The sequence below is a fragment of the Rhinoderma darwinii genome, chromosome 8, assembly GCF_050947455.1.
Source record: "Rhinoderma darwinii isolate aRhiDar2 chromosome 8, aRhiDar2.hap1, whole genome shotgun sequence".
In the NCBI taxonomy this organism is placed as follows: Eukaryota; Metazoa; Chordata; class Amphibia; order Anura; family Rhinodermatidae; genus Rhinoderma; species Rhinoderma darwinii.
This window is the reverse complement of record NC_134694.1, coordinates 30,737,906-30,761,309: the sequence shown is the minus strand read 5'-3', so window position 1 is coordinate 30,761,309 and position 23,404 is coordinate 30,737,906. Positions and strand designations below refer to the sequence as shown.

Below are 23,404 nucleotides of genomic sequence, written 5' to 3'. Positions count from 1 at the left end.
TGAATTACAGCAACCAGTGCCAGACAGATGCTGCCAAAGCAACTACGATCATAGAATGCATAAAAGGCATGTGTCTGCATATAAATAAGTTGTCAGACGAGATCTGCAGTACTGTCCACTATTTTGGGCTCCAGTGTATAAATAGATATAGAAAAGCTAGGGAGTGTTTAGAGGCAGGTAAAAATTTTGATTAGGAGAATTCATGGGTTGTATTAAAAGGATAGATAAGAGAAATGTGTGTTATTCAGGGGAAAAAATACAATTTAGAGTTCTGCTATGGTTAAAGAAACTCCAAACCAAGACGTGAATTATCAAAGTAAACAAGAGATACATGTGATCACACTATTTGTCAGGCTGCAGGATCTTCTGCATGTTCCTGAAACAAACAGTCATAGATATCCTGCAGAGAACACAGGGGTCAATTTCCTGCTGAATTTTTCTCTTCCATTTTCAGCTTGTAAATAACCAAGGGGATGGGATTTAGCAAAGTGGCAGGACTTATTTATGTGTATGCTCTACTGCAGACAGGGCAGAGGAAGGAGGCTCCTTCTGCAGCCAGTTGTTTTACAGCCAGATACAGGATTGTAAGGAGAAGGAGGGGGGAAATGTCTAATCTTCTGGAACACATATATAAAAATTCTCAATACATTTCTCTTTAGTAATTGCAATATGAGACAAACTAGAAGAAGGGGGAGATGAAGGCAGCAATATATGGGATATTTTTTTAAAAAAATTGTGCATTTTGTAAGTTTAGTCTTTCTTGAAGTATATCTGGGGACAATACAAAAAGTCCTGTATAATAAAACTTTTATATCCAGGACTGTAAACATAACATGTTTTATCGGCATAGAAAGTTGTTTGTTTTTTCCAATAGTATAGAATAAAATAGAAGTGTATTTCCATATTTTTTCAATAATTTACAATGAAAAATAAAAGCATGCACTCAAAAAACATACAGCAGTCAGATTAAAAGCTTGAATCTTGTGCATGTTTTATGCAGTCAGAATCTCCTACCTGACAGTAGTAACATAAATACAGAATTAGAAAGATGATCTTTATCCTTTAAAATACTCAACTCAGTGTTCGCTTCTACGTTATTGTTATAAAACCAAACAGTCATACGCGCTTTCTTTTTATCAACATGCTTTCTATTCTAGCAAAACTACTACCCAAACTCATTAATGAATGTGATGGTTGTTTACCTCTAAAACATGCGCATTCAGAAATGTTAGTTGCAATCATTAGGTTTCAGTTTTAGGGCCCGTTCACAGTACCGTATTATTGATCCTTACAACTTCCACGTTTTACAGTCATAATATGGCACCTATAAAAGTCTATGAGGCCCTACTGTTCTTCTGAAAGCCTCTTACTTCATACATAGGCTTTTTCTGTCACATTCTATATAAATCTGACAAAAAAAATGTGGTATCTTCCATTGGATCCTGTATTATAGAGAATATGGGGAGAATAAAGATGTGTCCTTCCTTAATTTATCTCTAAACCTGACCTATCCCGAGTTGTGTGGCGCAAGATGTTAAACAAACGTGTAAAAAAAATTGTATACCTCTGACGGATGCCTCCATTGGATGCGTCCTGTCAGGCATTTGTCGCCTATAGACTCCCATGTTAAACAAAGTATACATTTAACATATACGTTTTTCTACTGGATTGCTGTGACAAATGCCTCTAATGGACAACGTCTATCGGCTATTTGTTGCCCGTAGATTCCCATGTTAGAATAATGTATAAGTTTAACGCATATGTTTTTTACTGGATGGCTGTGACAGATACCTCTGATGGATTCCATCCTTTGGCCATTTGTCACCCATTTACTCCCATGTTATAAAAACATATATGTTTAACGTATATGGTTTTTTTCACTGTATGTTGCGAGATTGGATTGAATTGATATCAAATCAAATTGTATAACTTAACCCAATTCAAAAAAAATAAAGTCTGGATACATCTGTATGTGTGTATTACAACACTGTATGGAGACATTAGATGGAATGCCTACAACTCCATAGTAGGCAGCCTCAGGGACCCAATGTGCCTTCATATAGGCTCCTTGCACCCACCTGATATGGGTAATTGGTCTATGGGTTTATGCTTAGAGCCAGCAAGGAACTTTTTCCATCTTAACTGAGGAAAATTGTCAGCTCTATCTCAGGGTCATATTCTGGCTTAAAGGGGTTCTCCATGACATTTTAAAAACAGGCAGCAGGCAGGGGATGTGCTAAAACAACAAAATAAGTATTACTCGTTAAATCTCTCTCAACTCCCTGCTGATTTGTTTATTTTTACAGGAGATTATGACGTTCCCGGCCATTTATGGAACCACTACAGCCAATCACTGGCCTCAGCGATGACGCGCCATTCTTGCCAGCATCACTGCTGAAGCCAGTGATTGGTTGTGGCAGTCACATAGATAGAACGGGATGTTATCACTTCCTGTAAAATTTAACAGACCGGCGGGGAGTAGCAGAGGATTTATCAGGTGAGTACAACGTATTTTGTTAATTTAGCACATTCTCTGTCACTCAGGACCTCAACACCAGACAATCGCTATCACATGGGTGAAGCACGCATAAACACAGACAGAAAACAAGAATCACAAGTAACTCACCAGTGGATGATCGGAACCGAACACCGATGGAAGTAGAAGATTGAGACTTTGCATAAATTGAGTGGATAACAGATAAATAGCATGGAAGCAGTTAACAGACGAATAGATAGTGGACAATAATATACAGCACTAACTGACCATATCTGAATACAACCACACAGCAGGGTAAGACAGCAGCTTTGTAGCAGTCCAAGCTCACAGAAAAGGCAAACAAAGCAGTGGAACTACTGATCCCAGGATACACATTAAACACTACATAAAAACTAGATCTCTCAGAGGACCAAAAGGTCCTACAGTATAAAAACACAAACAGACAGACAATAAACTATGTCACAAACAAAAATCTGGAAAGAGTTAGCACAGTAATCCAGGCCTAAAGTATAAATAGACCCAAAAAAGGTATTCTGCCCTAATCAACCAAGCTAAATGATGACCAAATCCAGATTCAGACCAAAGACATTGCCTAGCTACACCTAAACACAGAGATAACAGAATCAATTAAAGGAAACAGTCCTGCGGCTAATCATAACATCACCTGTCTGCAGCCAACATTTCAAAGGTCCCTGAAAACACCCTTTTAACACATAATAAAAATAATATGATAGTCTCAGGGAACGTGTTTCTATTTTTTACCTTGCTACATAACACGGTTACAGGTTACAAACGTGGGAAGTAATATTCACTCAAGCAGTAATTTAGGAGGCAAGTAGATAAAACATTCACCTACAATGCAGAGGCATAATTTGAAGCCCATGAACTCCTAACGTGCCCCCGGCCCCTACCACCACATTTGTTCTATAGTAATGTTGTTCTCTAGAACCCAGGGAAACTACAACCTTTGTGCCCACTACAGCTACTCTATTATGTGTTTCCTTTTTTGACATGTCAGTTAAGGTCTCAGCATTTACAAGTTTTCAAAAGCTTAAGATGATTGTAATTTTTACACTTTTTTTGGCATTGCGTATTACGTATAGCTACTGAAGATTATGAACTTTATTGTAAATATGTATCAAAATAAAATGCTAATTAGACGTAAGTGTACTTGTAATAATTATGTTCAATGTTATCTAGTTGGCTGGCTATGGCATGACTACAAATAAAAAATCATTACATATTTATCTTTCTGCATTTTCATACCTCATGGTTCTCCAATGTCATCTGTGTCTTCCTAAATTACTGGCAAACTTACAAAGGATATCTTTTCTGTTTAATTGTATTACAATATTATTTTTCTACAAAATGGGTCTTCTCTTATACCTCCACAGATGAATTTAAGTCCTACATGAGACGCTTACCCAGCAGTCACTTTTTAAGCATTGGAGCCATTCACCAGCACTGGGGAAATGATTGGGAATTGCAAAACCGTTATAAATTGCTACAAAGTTCACTGGAAATACAAAGTCAAAAGATGCAACATACAGCACGAAAGTTATTTGGCCTCAGCTTACGCTGTCGACACAATCCCAATCACCAGCTACCCAGAGAAAGGTAAATAGGTCTTACTATTACACAAAATCTTTGTATAATATAAAATAAATAATGTGTTTCCAACCAGATGGATGTGCTAATAATGAATTATCTGGATATTAGACTGAGCTTACCGTTCACATGGAAAATTGTTTCCGCCTGAGCAAAATAAAGTTTACATTTTGCACTCTATTTTTGAAATAGAGGTGAATGATTTGGGCTAATTTTTAAGGTGGTTGAATCTTGAAGACAACCCTTTTTAAAGTAGAAATCGGCTGGGAGATTGCTTGCAATCATCGGATGGAAGTCAGTACTATTACAATATTTAGTATTACATGGCAACCATTCAAATGTATGGCCTGCCATATAGTACATGGGAGGGGCAGGAGCTACCAGTCTTCATTAGTGTCTTTCTGCTCTGGCTCGTAGAAGGGGTTTAATTATGCCCTAAAAGGGCATATGGAAGAGGGGTTAACTATGTGAGACAACCCCTTTAAAAGAGATTTTCTTATGAAGACAACCCTATTAGAGCATATAGACATCATAGTGGGGGTCCCCCGCTCGGGACACCCCTCTATGAGCCAGAACACGGAGCCCCTCTGTAAGAGTAGCTACCATTCTGGTGGACTCTGTTAGGCCACCATGTAATATTACATTTTCCCTGCAGAGGCAGCTACAAGGAAAATGTCTGACAAGTGATAGCTTCCCCCAGCAAAATCAGCTGTTTGCAGTGGGTGCCTTTGGTGTTTTTAGCATACTACTCTGCAATAGATCCAATTCCAATCTAACATATTTGAAATTAAGTAATGTGGAAACTTTTTGTAAACCTCATAAAAGAGTGGGTCAGGCTCCTCTTGGAGTGGTGTATAATATAGACACATTTGATATGACCAAAATATAATACACAACATTTCAGTTGCCTATTCTTACCCTGACCTTGCCCTAGCATATTCTAACAATCACCTTGCCCTGTGGCATTGCTGTATAATACAGTGAGAAATTTAGCAACATAATTACCAAACCTTTCATGTTAATGAATTTGGCAATATTTTACAGAAAGCACTTACAAAGTGGTTAACAAGCAACTAAACAATTGACACCTAAGGGGCTCATAAACATCATATCTAACCATATTTGATGACTGCTGCTGTATATAATATAAATCACATATCCCACATAGATACCCAATATTCAGAGACCAATGACCAGTAAAGATCTAGTTCTCTGGTGGTCTACTATGTCAATGATGCTCAACTCCAACACCTTAAACAGGTCAAGTATTGAGGATTTCCATAAACCCTGCGGCCGAGTTCACACGGGTCAGATACGCTGCGTAAAAGCACGCAGCGTATCCGCCCTGTGCGCTGCAGGGAATTTCGGGCAAAAAAGCTCACCAAACTGTTGTGCAGTTTTTCGCCCGGAATGTGCGCTGCGGAAAACTGCAGCACTTAGCGGGCCTGCTAGCAGGCCCACATCTTGGGATGACGTTTCATCACAGGAGACCGCAGCAGCCTATGATTGGCCGGAGCGGCGGTCACATGGGATGAAATGTCATCCCAGGAGGCCGGCCCTCTGAAGTCATCCAGGCCGGCCTCCTGGGATGATGTTTCATCCCATGTGACCGCCGCTACAGCCTGTGATTGGCTGCAGCAGTCACTTGGGATGAAACGTCATCCCAGGAGGCAGTGCTGGAGGGAAGAACACAGACTTCTGGGTAAGTATAAGGTTAAATAATTTTTTTCTGAGTTGCGTTTTTTTGCGGCAGGATCGCTGTGAACCAGCCGCAAAAAAACGCACAACTGCTATTTGTTGCGGGTTTTACCTCCCCATTGAATTCAATGGTGTAAACCCGCAACAAATAAGCAGCATTTACGCAAATACAATTGACATGCTGCGGAATAAAACTCTGCACCGCAGGTCAATTTCAGAGCGTTTTTTTTTTGCTCAGTATTTACGCAGCGTGTGGATGAGATTTATTTTATCTCATCCACTTTGCTGCTACTGTATTTGCTGCGGATTTTCGCAACGTGTGAAATGACCCTTCTAAGTTGACTTCATTAGTGTCAATGCATCCATAATTGTTCTCGCTGTGAAAAATCCTTAAAACATGGCCTGTTGGAAATACTTGAGGACTGGAGTTGAGAAAACTGTACTATATTGCTGATTGCCTCTATAGAGGAGGGGGATCTGTGGTAGTCAATATACCAAAGACTGATATTACAATCGAGCTATAGGTAATTATCTGTATATTCTCATTTCTTTTCTGGGGCTCATATTGGCAACTATGCATTGGTATATTCAATTCTTATAGTTTATTTATTAAAGTAGAATGAGTAAATAGACAATATAACTAGATCTCGTCTTACGTTTTTCTAGTTATCTAAAAAATTGGCAACACAAAGGGGATTCCACTCCAAATGAAGGGGATTATTTTCTAAAACCAGATCACCCCGGGCTCCATTGGGCCATTTTACTGTCATCAGCAGACAATTATGCCCACAAGAGACATTTCATCCACTGACCACATTTATTACATAAGCAGTAAAGCTCTTTTTGATTACCATTTTCGGACGATGCAGTCATTTTTCAGATATTCCATATAATATGGGAAATTACAGCAGCAAATTTAAGGGACATCATAGCTTTCCTCATTAAAGATAATTCATGTATATGATTTAGCAAGAGATGGTGACATATCCACTTGTGTGATTGTATTAAGAAATGCTGCATGTTACTGTGCCCCATTAAAATAACGTATGAGACTGAACGAACGCCAAAAAATGAGAATTCGAAATCTGTAATAACGTAAAGCTTATTTCAGACTAATGAAGGAAAATAAATCAAGTTCTCTTCTAAACCCAGTTTTTTTAAGTCATATCCTTTTAATATCATAATTTACTTCATTCTATTTGTCAGATTATTTAACATGTATTCCTTTTTAAAAATCAATAATAATAGAACTCTGCTTTGATCTGTAAACTCTAGAGTTGTCTCAACAACTAGCATTGAATATGTCATTGCTTCCTATGAGATTTATAATGCTCATGCACACTGAGGTTTTACAACAAGGAAAATTGAGGTTATATTGAGCTGGGGCGTGTCGATAAAAGAAGATATAATACACCATAAGATGTATAAATATATATATTCCTATGCACAACATGATCCTTCATAGTATAATACAATACAAAATTAGATATATAGTAAAATTCTTTTAATTCTGCATTTGATAATCCAGAAAGTTTGATAATTCTGTATTTGTTTCAAGCACAGAACTGCAATTTAGGATCAGTTCACACGTTGCGTAATACTGTGGTTATTCCGCAACAGAATTAGTTGTGGAAAATCCGCAGCAAATACAGTAGCAGCAAAGAGGATGACATAAAACAAACGCTGCGTAAATACTGAGCGGAAATACCGCTCAGAAAATGACCTGCGGTGCGGAAGGGAGGGTTTGTTTGTTGTCTTTTACCATGGAAACATATAGGTCTGTATATGAGATGTAGATAAAAGCTATAGGATTTTTTTCAATAAGACTATTCACAAAGTTGCTTCATTTTTCATTTTAGATATATTGGAACAATATAATACATTTGTCATATAGGTGGACATAGCCTTTAATACTGGAGGTTTTTTAGGCATTTTTGCTCGGACATTTTTAAGCGATATTTCACACATGCAGGTTAAACAGCTGCACATAAAGTGTTTTCTTCAATGGAATTGTGTAGCTTTTAGTTTGTGATATATATATATATATATATATATATATATATATATATATATATATATATATAAAATATCTTATATATATTTTCGAAAGTTTGTTTGTTTGAAGCCCGATTTTTCATTGGTTTAAAATCAGGGAGTAGCTATTTTTGATTGGACACGCGTTCCCCAGGTAACGGATTGCACTGACAGGCTCCGCCCCCTATTGATGACATGGCAGCCCATAATTGGCTGCAACGTACATCATTCCTTGCTGAATTGCCTAACACAGCAGCACTGCGATGTTGGCCACAGCGGGTTTACACAGAGGCAGGACAGTTGTCCTGTCTCGTATAATTGAGGGACTAAAATGCATGGAGAAGCAAATGAGCGATTGAGGGACTAAAATGCATGGAGAAGCAATGAGCGATGGAGGGATTAATGGTAAAGATGAGGAGTGAGGAAAAATTATGCCAAATGGGCATGAATCAGAAGTCCCCGCCCCTCATCCACTACTTTGTAGTTTAGTATAGGAGCACTGGCATAGGACTTTTATTTCCTAAAGGGAATAAAAAAAATTTGATCATGTGATCATAGTGTTAAGGATATTTAATGGTGCTTCCAATAACATTGGGTCCGGTGTCACCAATATTCCACCCGTACTTACAGACCCATTTTCTCTGCACTAATTGGCAGCCCCTTCTCTCTATCAGTGCTGGAAAGAGAGAAGGGGCAGCCCTTTCGGGCAGAGGTTCCGCAGTGATTGAAAGTAAAAGAAGTTCATACGTACCGTTGTCTTGGTGACGCGTCCCTCTTGACATCCAGTCCGACCTCCCTGGATGACGCGGCAGTCCATGTGACCGCTGCAGCCTGTGATTGGCTGCAGCGGTCACATGGGATGAAACGTCATCCCTGGAGTCCGGACTGGAGGAAGAAGCAGGTAAGTTTACTTTTAATACTCTCTAATTATTATGTAGCTCGTGCTCCCATATAAAGTATGGGAGCACGGTCCGTAAAAAGCAAAAACAGGACATGTCCTATCTTTTGCGGAGCCTTTCTACAGCACGGACACTTTCCTGTAAATATACAGGAAGGCGTCCATGGGCAATAGAAGTGAATGGGTCCATAATTACGGACAAATTCTACGGTCGTTTGCATGGGACCTTACAAAACATAATTGAGTATTTAAATAGTGAGCTTTTACTCTATCTATACCGTAAGTCATCCTCCCGAGCAATGGCGGGCATAAAAGCTAGTATATATATATATATACATGTTGAAGAAATATCTGTGACTGAAAATCAGTTTCGCTCATCTAAATGGAACTTGTAGAAATCTATGTGCTTGCTGCAGAAACATTGAAAATGATTTCCAGTCTCAGAAATTTCAGCAACAAATTCTGACACATGTGACTGCTTCCTTAGGCCTTGTTCACACAGAGGTTTTTTTGGCGCTGATATTGACGTGGAAATAGCGTCAGAATCAACACCAAAAAATGGCCGAAATCGCTCCCTATTGATTTCAATGGGAGGCAGAGGCGTTTTTTTCCCCTGTGACTTTTAGCCGCTCGCGGGGAAAAAAGCTGCATGTTCTTTCTTGCTGCGGTTTCGCCTCTGACCTCCCTTTGAAATCAATGGAAGTCAGAAAAGACTTGGGCTGCTTGTTTTAGGGCGTTTTTTGCAGCGTTTTTTTGCCCACTGTTCTTGCGTTAGCTTCAATGGCCGTGGGTTAAAAATGTGGCAACAAAGTGGAGGCAGGTTAAAATCCCTCAAAATCCCTAAAGGAATTCTGAGGCAGATTTTTTTCTGCCTGCAAAAAACTCTGTGTGAAAATTGGCCTTAGAGCTCTGTACCAGAAAATGGAGCTACAACCTTTATGAAAATATATTATGAATTGAACTAGCACAGAATTCTCACCTATTTACCTTAAAATAAAGAATTGTTCGAAGGAGGACATTTAATATGTTGTAGAAGTAATATTAACTTATAGCTTTAGCTATTTTTAGACATTGTATTTCACACAGTATAGTAGAATCATGTCTATTCCTTTGTTGTAGACTAATTCTGGTCTTGTTTGTCATTTGCACTTTTTGTTCTTTTGATGAAATGTATTCTTTAAAATCAGTGAATGTTGAACTACTGAACAGTTTGACTTTAGGTTATAGAAAGTAAATATGTGTTGACATTAAAACTCCTAAAAAGGTTCTTTAAAGGGTAACTAAATGCTTGACAAACTTCTGACATGTCATAGTGACATGTCAGAAGTTTTGATTGGTAAGGGTCCGAGCACTGAGACCCCCACCAATCGCTAGAATGAAGCAGATGAAGCACTCGTGTCAGCATTCAGCCGCTTCTTTTCTGTTCGTCTTTTTCCGGAAAGCCGATGTATCAGAGTACAGGCTCATAGAGTTTCCATTGAGCCCGTACTCCGATACATTGATTTCCGGAATAAGCCGAACAGAAACGAAGCGGCTGAGATTGGGTGGGTCTCATTGCTCGGACCCCACCAATCAAAACTTCTGACATGTCACTATAACATGTCAGATGTTTGTCAAACGTTTAGTTACCCTTTAACTAAGTGTATATTTACAAAAATTGGACTAATGCCATAATTGGCTACCAACCTGCTTTTACGCCTCATGCACACGACCGTATGCACCAGCCGAGTCCCGTCAGTGATCTAAGGAAAGATAGAACATGTCCTATCTTTCCTTGGATCAGAGACTCTGATCATTTTTCACGGACCCCATTCACCCGATAAAGTGAATGGGTCTGTGAAGACTCGGTCGTGTGCATGAGGCCCTTCCCTTTTCAGGGCTTATGCAGACTTAGGTAAACAGATGAGTCATATCTGACAGTCTGGTTGCTGTGGATACACTGCTTCACCGCTACAGTCTTTTCAATGTGGATGTCAGGCAGTACATCTCTAGCATCGAAACTGTCTCAGATTACTATTCATTGGGAACGTGGGACTGGGTAACATTGTTTTTTGGGATTGGTGGTGGTGCCAACCACCAGACACCCACAAAACAGATTTAATAAAATATCCTACCTACATGCCATACATGTCTCTAGCAGGAGAACCTCTTTAAACCATGCTTTTCTTTCTACTTAAAAATAAGTTAGAGAATTTCTTTAAAATCGTATGTTAATTGTGTCAGTATTTGACTATTGTGTTTCTGTTTCTTGTTTTAGAACAATTCAACAGTGGTTAGCTCGAGTGCAGTCTCTCCTTTACTGCAATGAAAATGGCTTCTGGGGCACTTTCTTGGAAAGCCAGCGTAATTGTGTTTGCCATGGAGGCAGCATGCTTTGTCAGCGACCAATTCCATGCATTATAGGAGGCAACCAAAGCTGTGCTATGTGCAGTATGGCTAACATCTCACTATGTGGCTCATGTAATAAGGGTTACAAATTATACCGTGGTCGATGTGAGGCACAGAATGTAGATTCAGAGCGTAGTGAGCAATTCATGAGTCTGGAAACAGAGTTGGACTTCCAAGACCAGGAGCTTCGTTACCTGTTGCAGAAGATGGACTCCCGTCTTCATGTGCACACAACTTTCATTAGTAATGAAATTCGATTAGACACCTATTTTGATCCACGCTGGAGAAAAAGAATGTCACTCACCCTAAAAAGCAACAAAAACCGAGTTGAGTTCCTCCACATGGTCATTGGAATGTCTATGCGTATCTGTCAGGCCAGGAATACCACTCTGGATCCAAGCTTCTTTGTATATGTCAACCCATTTAGTGGCAGCCATTCTGAAGGATGGAGTATGCCTTTTGGAGAACATGGTTATCCTCGATGGGAGAAGACGCGTCTTCAAAACAGTCAGTGTTTTAATTGGACTCTTCTCTTGGGAAACCGTTGGAAGACCTTTTTTGAAACTGTACACATTTATCTTCGCAGTCGTACACGTCTACCTACACTCCTGCGCAATGATACAGGACAAGGCCCAGTGGACTTGTCGGATCCTACAAAAAGGCAGTTTTATGTGAAGATATCTGAGGTCCAGTTGTATGGTTACAGCCTAAGATTTAACCCAGATCTGTTGCGTAGTGCAGTTCAACAAGTTAATCAGTCTTACTCCCAAGGTGGGCAATTTTATTCTTCATCCTCTGTTATGTTGCTTATGTTGGACATCCGGGAAAGAATCAACCGCTTAGCTCCCCCAGCTGGACCAGGAAAACCCCAACTGGACCTCTTTTCCTGTATGCTGAAGCATCGTTTGAAGTTGACCAATAGTGAAATCATACGGGTCAATCATGCACTGGACTTGTACAACACTGAGATTCTGAAGCAACCTGATCACATGACAGTCAAATTATGTTAACCCTCCCATGCCTTCCTCTGAGTCAAAACATTTATTTTGGAAGTCCAGAGGTGAAAACTCTGAAGGAATTAGACTTTAATTACCTTATCATCTACCTTATGACCTGACTATGAATATGCTGCAAACTATAGAAATTGAGTATATTTACATACTTCCTTTTATTAACCTTTTTTAGAGGATGTTGTCAGTCTTCAACCATCTAGGGTCTTCAAATTCTAAATTCTTTACATTATCATGAAATCCTAAATCTATATCAAATATAAAAAAAATCTATAGAAAAATACAGATAAGTTAGCCTTACTTTTGTACTTTATATGGTAAATCATCAGGCCGTTCTAACATTAGTATTTTAAAGATGTTGCAGCTTTTTAGTTTAGATTTTTTTTTTATTAAATCAAGTAAGGCATGCAAATTAATCAAGTAAATAAAGTTTTAAGAGTGTAAAGATTTTTCTGAAGATAGTCCAAATTCAGAGCACTTACAGAAGAGAGACTTTACTGAATAAGCCTTTAAAATGTAAACCCCAATATTTCTCAACTACCGGTATAATGGAAACCAGAAGCTATAGTGAAAATTTTTATTTTTGTGAATAGTGGCCCACTGCCACCGCTAGGGGTTCAATCCACATAGAGCTGTATATGGCTTCTAGTGACTTGAATGAGAGCTGTATCAAAGTTTAGGCCTTATGCACATGGCAGGGTCATGTGCAAAAGGTTGTATAGTGGCTCCCTACTACAGAGCTGTAGGCATTCTGGGTGCGCCATATTGGAAGTACAGTAATGCTTCAGACACTTCTATAGGTGCCCTATAAAGGCTCTGTGCAACTTAAAGGTTGTATTAAGCCGTAATACAGCCATGTGCATAAACCTTATTTGGATCAACCCTCTACTAGCAGGGTGCTGGAGGATCGGTGCTCTTTACTAAAGATATGGAGCACTGACCCAGTAAAGTTTATTGGAAAAATTATAATATTTATTATTCCTGTTGATATGTTTGAAAATGAATTATAGTACAACACAGCTTACTTGAATTGCCTTTAAATTAATGACTTAATGCTACTTAATTCATTACATTGGTAAACATGATTATCCAAAGTCATATCTGTCAAATTATCCAACAAACAGGTCAATAAGTTTTGTTAGAATAGCTGCAATAATATCCCATGGTCAGAACCTCATTAATGAAATTACATTTAATAAATATTATTTTTATTACATTCAGCCTTGATGTGGCTGATTTTTTCAGTAAATGTACAGAACAGGGCTATTTTAGTAGAACATATGGCAGAATATATTCTATAGAAATTTAGTTTTTTGAACCCTAATTAGTCTAGACCGCATTATGTCTTCAACTTGATAATTAAATATATTTTCTATTAATTATATATTTACTTCTAGCCCAAGACTTGTTTTAAAGTCCATAGTAAAGTAGTCCATAGAGGACCCTTCCCATATAAGGTCCAAAACACATTATTCCAACCAACAAGTTCACAAAATATTCCCTCATTGTAACATAAGTTCTGCGTCATGATGGACGTTTCTTCTAAATTGTGAAGTCACTCCCCAAAATTACCATATCTGCATAAATAGGTCAACAATCCCTGACATTAGACTCAATAAAGCCAGTAAGGTTAATTGGGTATTTTGGTTTCTGAGGGCGAGGGTATATGATATTCTATATTTTGGGACCAACGTGGTTATTTTGGGATACTTTGCAATTCATGATCATAATTTAGTCTTTTTGCAGCCATTTACAAGGACTATGACAAATGATAGTAAATCAGATACACCAGCGTCTGTGTGGTTCCATAAAGCAAACAATGTGGAAATCCTTTTAAAGTGGATGGAAGTATGTAGTCATACTCTATGTTAGCATGCTCATTTTCAGGCAGTGCCAAATATGTACTGGTGTTCTAAAAAAAAGAGGCACAGTACTGAATATTATAGACGTTTACAAAATGCACAATCGTTTTCGCTACATAAGTGTTACGCGTTATGTCTTTTTGCTGTCCTTTTTTTTTTTATCTAGATGAATTAAGCTTAAGGACATTTGACATCTAACAAGCAGTCCTCCAATCAATCCCCATGGCAGTTACCCATCAGTTTGGTCCACTGACAAAGCCTTGAACAAGTCTATCAATCCCATAAACGTATTCATGAAGTGGGTTCACCTATACCAGAGTCAGACAATCACTGCCCTAGGAGGGGGAAGACGTGAGAGAAGCACACCGCTGTGTTCAGAATGCAGCAAGTAGGACTGGGGACAGATGCTTCAGAAACTTAGTGACCTCCTGCATGAGCCTTGAAAATACCAGCAGTAAAGGGAGTAAACTGCCATAAAAACAAACAAACATTTACCCCCCTACAAGGGAGAGAATCTTTCTTTTCTGTATATTAAACTTATAAAATGTAAAATATAAAATGATAATAATGATGATAATTATAAACCAAAAAGGAGGATGACAAGCTACTAATTCTGCAAATGCCAGCATGTTCCTCCTTAATTCTATAAAATAATTGACACACCATGCCGAGACGTGACTACATGGGATACTACATGGCGTGGTGGGTGGAAGATGTGCATCTGAATATGATGGAGAATACACAAGCACATACATACTCTACAATGATAACAGAGTAGAGGGAAATGGTAAAGCGAAATGTAAAAAATGGTTTGTCCTTTACATGCCGATCTCTTGAGAGAACTTGAACTCCACAGTATGGCAAAAAATATGTACTGTGTGGCAGATTAAAGTACACATTGACTGTTGTGACGCTCTAATATTCCCATGTCAAATCAGCTTAAAGCTTGATGAGTTCAGGAAAATATTATCATCAAAATTGGGACGATTGGTTACGTTTTTTTTTACTAATACTTTTTGGGATGAAGCCAACAATCAGTCTTATTCATATTCGTTTGGCTTGATATTCATTTCATGGAGGGAGTTAAAATGTTAATGATGCTGTAAACAATATTGTACATGTTTGCAGGTCAACGGCTCTTTAAATGACAATGAAGGTTTCCTGGGAACTTGAGATCAACAAAAATCCACGGGAGGTCCATGTTAGACCAGTGTGTTGTCTGATGACTCGGCTTCTGCAGTATACAAGATTAATAATGACATTATGCAATGAAAGATGAGTTCTCACCGAATGTTAATGAAAACTCAAAGCAACACATGTTATTGTGAAGGAAATTAAAAAATGAAAAAAGGAAGTTAGTGAATTGACATACTGTTTTTTTGATAATGATTGGTTCGTTGGTTTATTGTTTCTATTAGAAAATACTTCATATCAAAGCCAGGGGGAGAAATAATCCCACCATAGATACAAAGGAGGAATAAAAACAATTGATCTGTTATTTTGAATACAAGTAGATTTAATATAGTTACATAAAGAAAGAAGAAACGTTGACTAAACTAATATTGTAATAATTACAACTATATAAGCAACGTTTTATAATCTGTTACCTGGATTGTGGGGCTTTTGGCTTCCCGGATAAGGGTTCTTAGCCAAACATTGTTATTTGACCAGAACGTGCAAGAAACGCTAATCCTATAGTTCCTTATGTTGCCCTTTGCGTCATCCTAGCTAGGGGCATAACTACAGTGCCCTGGTACCTGAGGGGGCACATAGGAAGACACCTGTATTATAAATAGCAATTATAGGTCAGGAGCCCTTTTACAAACCTTGCATTGGAGCGTAGAAATTACAAGATACATCTCTGATACTACCCATGGGCATAAACTGCTGGTTGTGTAACACCGCTTGCACACGACCGAGTTCGGGCCGTGAAAAACGTTCAGTGTGTCAGCCGCATTTCCCGGCCCGACCACTGTACAGATTAATGGGACTCCTGACATCATAGAATTTTTATGATGCTAGGAGTCTCTGCCTCCCCACGGAACTGCTGTTCTGTACTGAACAAAATTATTCAGTACGGAACACGAGTTCCGGGAGGCAGCAGAGACTCCTAGGATCATAAATGTCTATGATGTCAGGAGTCCCGTTCACCTGTACCATAGTTGGGCCAGGAAATGAGGCCGATACTCAGACCATTTTTCACGGCCCGAACTCGGTCGTGTGCAACAGCACTTACACATCATCCCTGAACTTCAGTAGTTAAGAACTTTTGTCTTTCCGTCTTTTAACATTTGGATATCAGTGAAGTGAAGTAAACAGTCGCCTCTGAAAAATACTTTGCATAAAAGGGATATTAATATTATTATTATTTCTGAGTAAAGTTTATCAACTGGGCACTTATTGTATATCAGATATAGGGACAACTTTTATAATTTTATGACCATAAAGGCTATATACACTGTTTCTACCATTTTAATGCCCCAGTTCATTAAACAACGTTGCAAACAGGTGGAAGAGAGCATGACTGAAGGACAGACTACACAGGGTTTGTTTGTAGTCTATAACCATGGAGACACATATGTCTGCATAGGAGCTGTAGACAAAACATTATTTTAACATTTTAATCAAGACTATTTAGATGCATTGGAGCAATAAAAAATATTATTGCAAAGGTGGACGTATCCTTAATGCCTCGTTCACATCTGCGTTGGGGTCCCATTCTGACATTCCGTCTGAGCTTTCCATCAGAACGGGACCTTGAACAGACACAAACTGACACCAGAGGTTTCCGTTTCCATCACCATTGATTTCAATGGTGACGGATTCGGTGCCCATGGTTTCCGTTTGTCTCTTTGTGCACCGGACCCGTCGTTTCGCCAGAAGCAATAGTCTACGCTATAGCTTCTGGCAAAACAACGGGTCCGGTGCACAGCAGATGCAAACGGAGACCATGTTCACCGGATCCATCACCATTGAAATCAATGGTGATGGAAACAGGAACCACTGGTTTCCGTTTGTGTCTGTTCAGGGTCCCGTTCTGATGGAAAGCTCCGACGGAACATGAGTACGGGACCAGAACACAGATGTGAACGAGTATTAGACTAGAATATGTAGGTTTGTAAATCTTACTTTTTAAAGACAAACATTGTATTATTCTAATGCTGCCTGCATAAGGATTTATTTAGGGTCAATCTTATCATTTCAATGACTACCGTACAGCTATTGCTAGAATATTCTACAATACATATATATATATATATATATATATATATATATATATATATATATATATATATATATGTACTAGTATATTGTATACCATTTAATTAGGCATTGTTTTAGGGAGATTTCCACTGTCAGCATGATGCGACAAATGAGGAAAAAAATCCCTATGTAGCTGAAAGGTTTATTTATGCATCTTTATATTTATAGTAATTAGTTGCTTAGGGAACTTCAACAAAAGGATTGCCTGCTATGATTGCAATTACCTTAGATGTAAATCAACCTAATATGTACGTTAAAAGTTATAAAAAAAGAAATATATTTAGTATTACTCTCTCTCTCAAAAAGAAAATCACCTCATTCGGATTATATAATTTGGAAAACCATGAAAATCTACAAATCTAAGTGATATATAGTTCTTTATAAAATAAGCAAATGTTAAAATCTGAATACTATATTCACACAATAACGATCAACAAACTCAGTAATGCAATTTTTAGTACACAAATCTTAGACTTACATTTACAGTTACGTATAGGAAACTTGTGCAAAATGAACACTAAAATTGTTTGCATATTTTGAATTTTAAAAGTGACCTTTAGGTCTTGTGCACATGGCAAAGCCACAACATGGACCATGCATGGCACCACATGGAATCCCTATGGGCCTTTATTTAGTAATTATTTGTGTCTTATATAGTGCCAATAAATTGAGTATTGGATGTTACCATTCCCCTTGTCAATAGGCATGTCCTTACACAGACTGACTTAGTCAGCACTCAATGGACCGTTTCGGATTTTGTAGGTACATGGCTCATTAATGACAAGGGGAATGGTAGCCCTCACTTGTCAATTTATTCATACATTTCCATGAGGAATAACAGTGGAACAGCTTAATGCAAAGCTCTAAATAGAATGCTCGAGTTTTTATTTTATGGAGACATGCCAGGAGAGAAGCCAGGTCTGCTTAAATATAAAATAAGAGCAAGAATAAAGACATCAAGCTATTTACATTGGTGTTTGATTGCAAGCTCTATGAAATCACTCTAGATACACGGGATCATAGGTTTGATTAATTCATTACACTAGAAGATGTTGTCATGGGCTAGGATGATAAACATAAGTCTGAAGTGTTTTCTATTAATCCACAGGTAAAAGCATAATGATTCCCAACTCTTATTGTCTTAACCTGATTGCTTTATTACCATTAGTTGTATTTTTAAGTAGAAAAGATGGCCATATGTAATCGGGGTACCTGTGATGTAGGGTGTTGTTGTGTCTCCCCCTTGTCTGGTTTGTGTTGTCCTAAGCCCTGTGTGTGTTTTGTGGCTTCTTCCATGTTTTTCCATCCTGCGGTACTCCTAGCTGGGGGTGATGGAGGAGGACCCAGCATGATTCTGTCAAGAGGTAGACGGAGGAAGCAAGACAGGCTGATGTTCATTCAGTGTCAGTACAGACGGTACTAATAACTCATTTTGTACACCTGTGTTGCTATAGGGGGCAGTATTATGAAATTATATATAAAATAATGAGCCTTGAAGTAGTGGTTGCCGAAGTGTTTCGAGGCGAAAGGTAGCGGTTGACCTCCTCTGGGACCCGCTGTATGCTAGAAGGTAGGGAGATGACAAAAAGAGCAAGTACAGGGTAACTAAGAGCGGAAGTTCAATCACACCTCAGCAACAGTATTCTCGCTCTTGTAATAGTAACCACAGTGACACACAGAGTCACACACCCTTTTTTTTTTTTACATTTTTATAACTCAGCCGATATACTGGATGCGCACCAAACCAGGGGGACTCCCGTGTGTTCAATATTTCCAAGTTCGGCCACATTTTGCCTTCTATGTGGAGAAGCTGAAGTTGTCAACTAATAAAAAACAAGTTAAGTTGCCAATAAAAAAACTTTGTTGGAGATTTGCGTAAGAGTAGTCACTTTCTTAGGATCCACCTATATCATTGTTGCACATAGTTAAGATTGTAAGCCCTCACGGGCAGAGTCCTCTCTCCTTCTGTACCAGTCTGTCTTTCATTAAGCTCATGTTTATTGTACTTGTTGTTTTTATTGTCTCATTCATGTACTTAAACCTCTTTTCATATGTGCAGTGCCCTGGAATTAATAGCCCTTTAAAATAAATAATAATAGGATACTAGACTTTTCTCAGAGGATTAACAAACTAGCAAATCTCTATGGAAACTGTTCCCTCAAGATTGGGAACAAAGGGTTTAACATACTGAATAACAACCTGTCGGTTCTTTGGCATGCTGCCCTATAACCTTCTGTAAAATGCTGGAACTGTGCCCTTTTCAAAGTGCCCCCTATGGAGGACGGAAGATGCACTGATATGAATCCTTTCTAACTTTCACTAGTGTTAAAATATCACATGGTAAGTTCTGCAAGTTTGAACTGAACCTAAGATGGGCCAAAGGTATCTGGCAGCTGATTATCTGCTTCATCCTAATGAAATAACATTCACGGTTGATGATCATTCAGTGGACGCATGTCTATTGTCAACTTCAGTTTAGTCTCATTCATTTTCATGATAAAGATAGTGGTTGTCACAGTCAATAATGGAAAGAGTAACAACTATTAATTAAATTTTTAGTGTGAATATAATTAAATGAAATTAAAATTGAAAAATGTGCACATTTAAAGTAAGACGGGATGAATAGGTTAATAGATGCATGTTTTACATATAGTTGTTTTGAAATGGCAATAGATGTATCTTTTAATCTAGATTCATGCCACGTTCGTGATGTGCAGTTAGCGTATACACTTGGAAAATCTCCTGACGCTAAAGCTAATGTGCCTGTAATGTTTGACCCTCAGCAAGGTGTTGGTGCAAGGCCCGATGCAGGAGTGTCAGGCAAATATTGTATGAAGCCAGAGATTGGTTGCAAAATGCAACTGTGCTTAGACCAGAGTTGTCAGCACAACAGGCCACAGCAGGAAAACAAAGTTCACTTCTTCCCAATATGAGAGGCAACACAGTTTAGATACGGCTCAGGCCTAGTGGAGGATAGCTGGCTGGCTTGGTTGTCTGCCGCGGACAGGGTTAAAGACGCCCCTCCCTGGTATAGAGGTTTGTTTAAGCAATGGGTGGCCTAGTAGGTCGCAAACAACTGACTGCATACAGGCTCCCTGTGGTAAGGCTCCTCTAATACCCACAACTCTTCACACAAATCTTGCACTCAACCGCAGGGAGGTTCCTGTCTGTCACCCGCAACTCGCTCCAGGACCACATTCTCAGGCCTAGTGATCCACCGTCATCACCGTGCAGCTTGCCACAGCCCTCCAAAACTCTGCAGCAGCGCACACGCTCTCTCTAGTCATGCAGCCGAATTCCCTCCCAATCCTCCACCTGACACTGAACCACGATTAGAAAGAAGACTACCGCTCTATTCGTAGCGTCATCACCGTGTTGTGGCGCAGAAAATACAGTCAAAATGGCGTCTAGGCCATACAACTCGGCGCTATTCTTGTGAGCTAGTTATACAATGTTAGAGTGAAACATAATAGAAGTGCAACACAATATGACATAAATGCATATAAATACAGTGGCCGGATCACCAGTCCTTCGGGAGCGTCACATAACGGGGGGGGGGGGGGGGGGTTCAGCTGATAGCGGCAATAGCACATGTTAAAGGCACAGTGCGCCTGCATAATATTTACAATGCCACTACAACTAGTACCCACATATTATATGCCCATAGATTTTAGTGAATAAGTATATGCCAAAAGTGTGTTCTTTTGGTGTATGTTTAGCCGGGATACGTCGGGGTTTCACAACCCCAACTGAAAAGCATACTGCCCTTTTAATACAACCGTGCAAAAAGAAGAAAATTGTTTATGTAAGCTTCATAGGCATATGATGATGATGATGATAATAACAAATATAAAACATATTAAAGATTTTGCTCCAGTTTCTACTTTTCATGTGATGCAGAAGACAGAACTCCAGAACCAAGTTTGTATAGGAATTCAAGAATGGGTGAAAGGTTGTCTGGGCAAACTTTCAGAGTTACTATTAGGGCATGTTCAGACGTGGCGTATTTCTGCAGACACTGTCCGCATCAATGCCGCACATAATCTGCATTGCAGATTCCGTTGCGCCTTTGCCTAAAATGTGAAGTAAAATGCTGCGGATTAGTCGTTGCAGATTCAGGTGAAGGGGCCATCCTGCTCTCTTTGAAAACATTCCATCTCAGTCTGGCTACAGACCTCGAAACACATAGGTCCAGCCAGAATGATGAAATATCCTGTTCGCGAAAGCAATCCGCAACACAACACACACACACATCTGCGGATTTCATTGCGTCAATTTTGCAACTCCATTGAAGTCAATGGAGAAATTATGCCACAAGTACGCATCAAGTCCGCAACAGCCAGTGTATGCTGCGGACACCAAATTCCGCACCGCAGCCTATGGTCCGCAGCGGAGTTGTCCGCAACGTCTGTACGAAGATAACTAAAAAGATGTGGAAACCAATGGACAGACTGTCTGCTGCAGATTTCCAGTGCGGACTGTCCGCAGCGGAATTCTACAGCAATTCCGACACGACACGTGCCCTTAATGTGGAAATTAACCCCTTCCCAACATAGTTACATAGTTGATAAGGTTGAAAAAAGACACAGGTCCGTCAAGTGCAACCTATAATCCTACCGTGTTGATCCAGAGGAAGGGAAAAACCCCATGAAGTTGATGCCAATTTCCTCATCAGAGGAAAAATTCCTCCCTGACTCCAAATATGGTAATCAGAATAAATCCCTGGATCAAAGTCCCATCTCCAGAATATAGTACTCATAACCTGTAATATTATATTTTACAAGAAAGGCATCAAGGCCCTTCCTGAACTTGTTCAAAGAATCAACCATCACCACATCCTGTGGCAGAGAGTTCCATAGTGTCACTGCTCTCACAGTAAAGAATCAACCATCACAATATTCTGTGGCAGAGAGTTCCATAGTCTCACTGCTCTCACAGTAAAGAATACCCGTCTGTGATGATGGTGAAATCTTTTTTCCTCTAGACGTAGAGGATGCCCCCTTGTCCTTGTTAGGCTATGTTCACACTGCGGAATTATTTCTGCAGTCAGCAGGAAGATTTCTCCTCACATTGACTTCAACGTGAGGCTCAGGCGGAATCCGCCTGAAGATAAAGTAGGACGCTTCTTTTTCCCGCCAGCTGAAAAAATCATATATATATACGGCGCGGGTGGGGGAGTATGGAGTAGGCTCAAGGCGTGAGCCTGCTCCAAAGAATGAGCATGTCGGCTGTGTGTAACAGCTAGCACTTCAGTGCAACGAGCGGGATCTGAGTGGGATCCCGCTGATTTAATTCCTTAGATACTGCGTCAAAAGTGACTGCGGCATCTAAGTGGTTAGAAATTGGGGGGCTGCCTCCCCGTGAGGCCTCTGGCCTCTGGCAGGGCTTCATAGGAAACTGGCAGTATAACGATATACTGCAATACATTAGTATTGCAGTAAATCATGCAAACGATCAAACAATCGCTGGTTCAAGACCCTTAGGGGGACTAATAAAAAAGTTAAATAAAGTTTTTTTTATATATATAAAAAAAAATCTTAAAAGTTAACAAAACCTTTTTCCCCCAAGCACAATGTAAAAAAATTAATATACCTGTTATCACCGCATCCGTAAAAGTCTGAACTATTACAATATAACATTATTTAACCCACACAGTGAATATCGAAAAACAAAAATTAAAAACACCATAATCTCTGTTTTTCGGTCACTTCTCTCACATATACTGGAAAACAAAAACTCGAATGTACCTTGAAATAGTACCAATAAAAACTACAGCTCGCCCCGCAAAATATAAGCCCACATACTGCTCAAACATTGGGAAAAAAAGTTATTGCTTTTCGAAAAATCCGTTTTTTTCTTGTAAAAGTAGTAAAACATAAAAAAAAAAAATATATAAATTTGCTATCGCCGTAATTGTATTAACTTGCGGAATAAAGTTAACATGTATAGGTGAACATCGTAAAAACGAAACACCCCAAAAATCAATGTTTTTTTCCGCATTTCACCCAACAAATAAATATTTTCCAGTTTCCCACTACATGGTGCCATGAAAATCCTGCAAAAACAAGCGCTTATGCAGCTATATCGACAGGAAAAAAAAAAATTATGGCTTTTGGAAGGTGGGGAGGAAAATCCGAAAGTAAAA

The 23,404-nt window shown here is 39.1% G+C and overlaps 1 protein-coding gene across 2 annotated transcripts in view; it reads left to right on the top strand.

Moving 5' to 3' along the window:
• Positions 1-15,892, top strand: part of BRINP1 (BMP/retinoic acid inducible neural specific 1) — a 206,941-nt gene extending 191,049 nt beyond the window's left edge. For both annotated transcript variants that reach the window (XM_075835550.1, XM_075835549.1), the window contains 2 exons: positions 3,892-4,114; positions 10,993-15,892. In XM_075835550.1, the coding sequence (XP_075691665.1) occupies positions 3,892-4,114; positions 10,993-12,133 (1,364 nt within the window). In that variant the 3' untranslated portion in view covers positions 12,134-15,892. The remainder of the gene's footprint in view (positions 1-3,891; positions 4,115-10,992) is intronic.
• Positions 15,893-23,404: the final 7,512 nt, after the last annotated feature.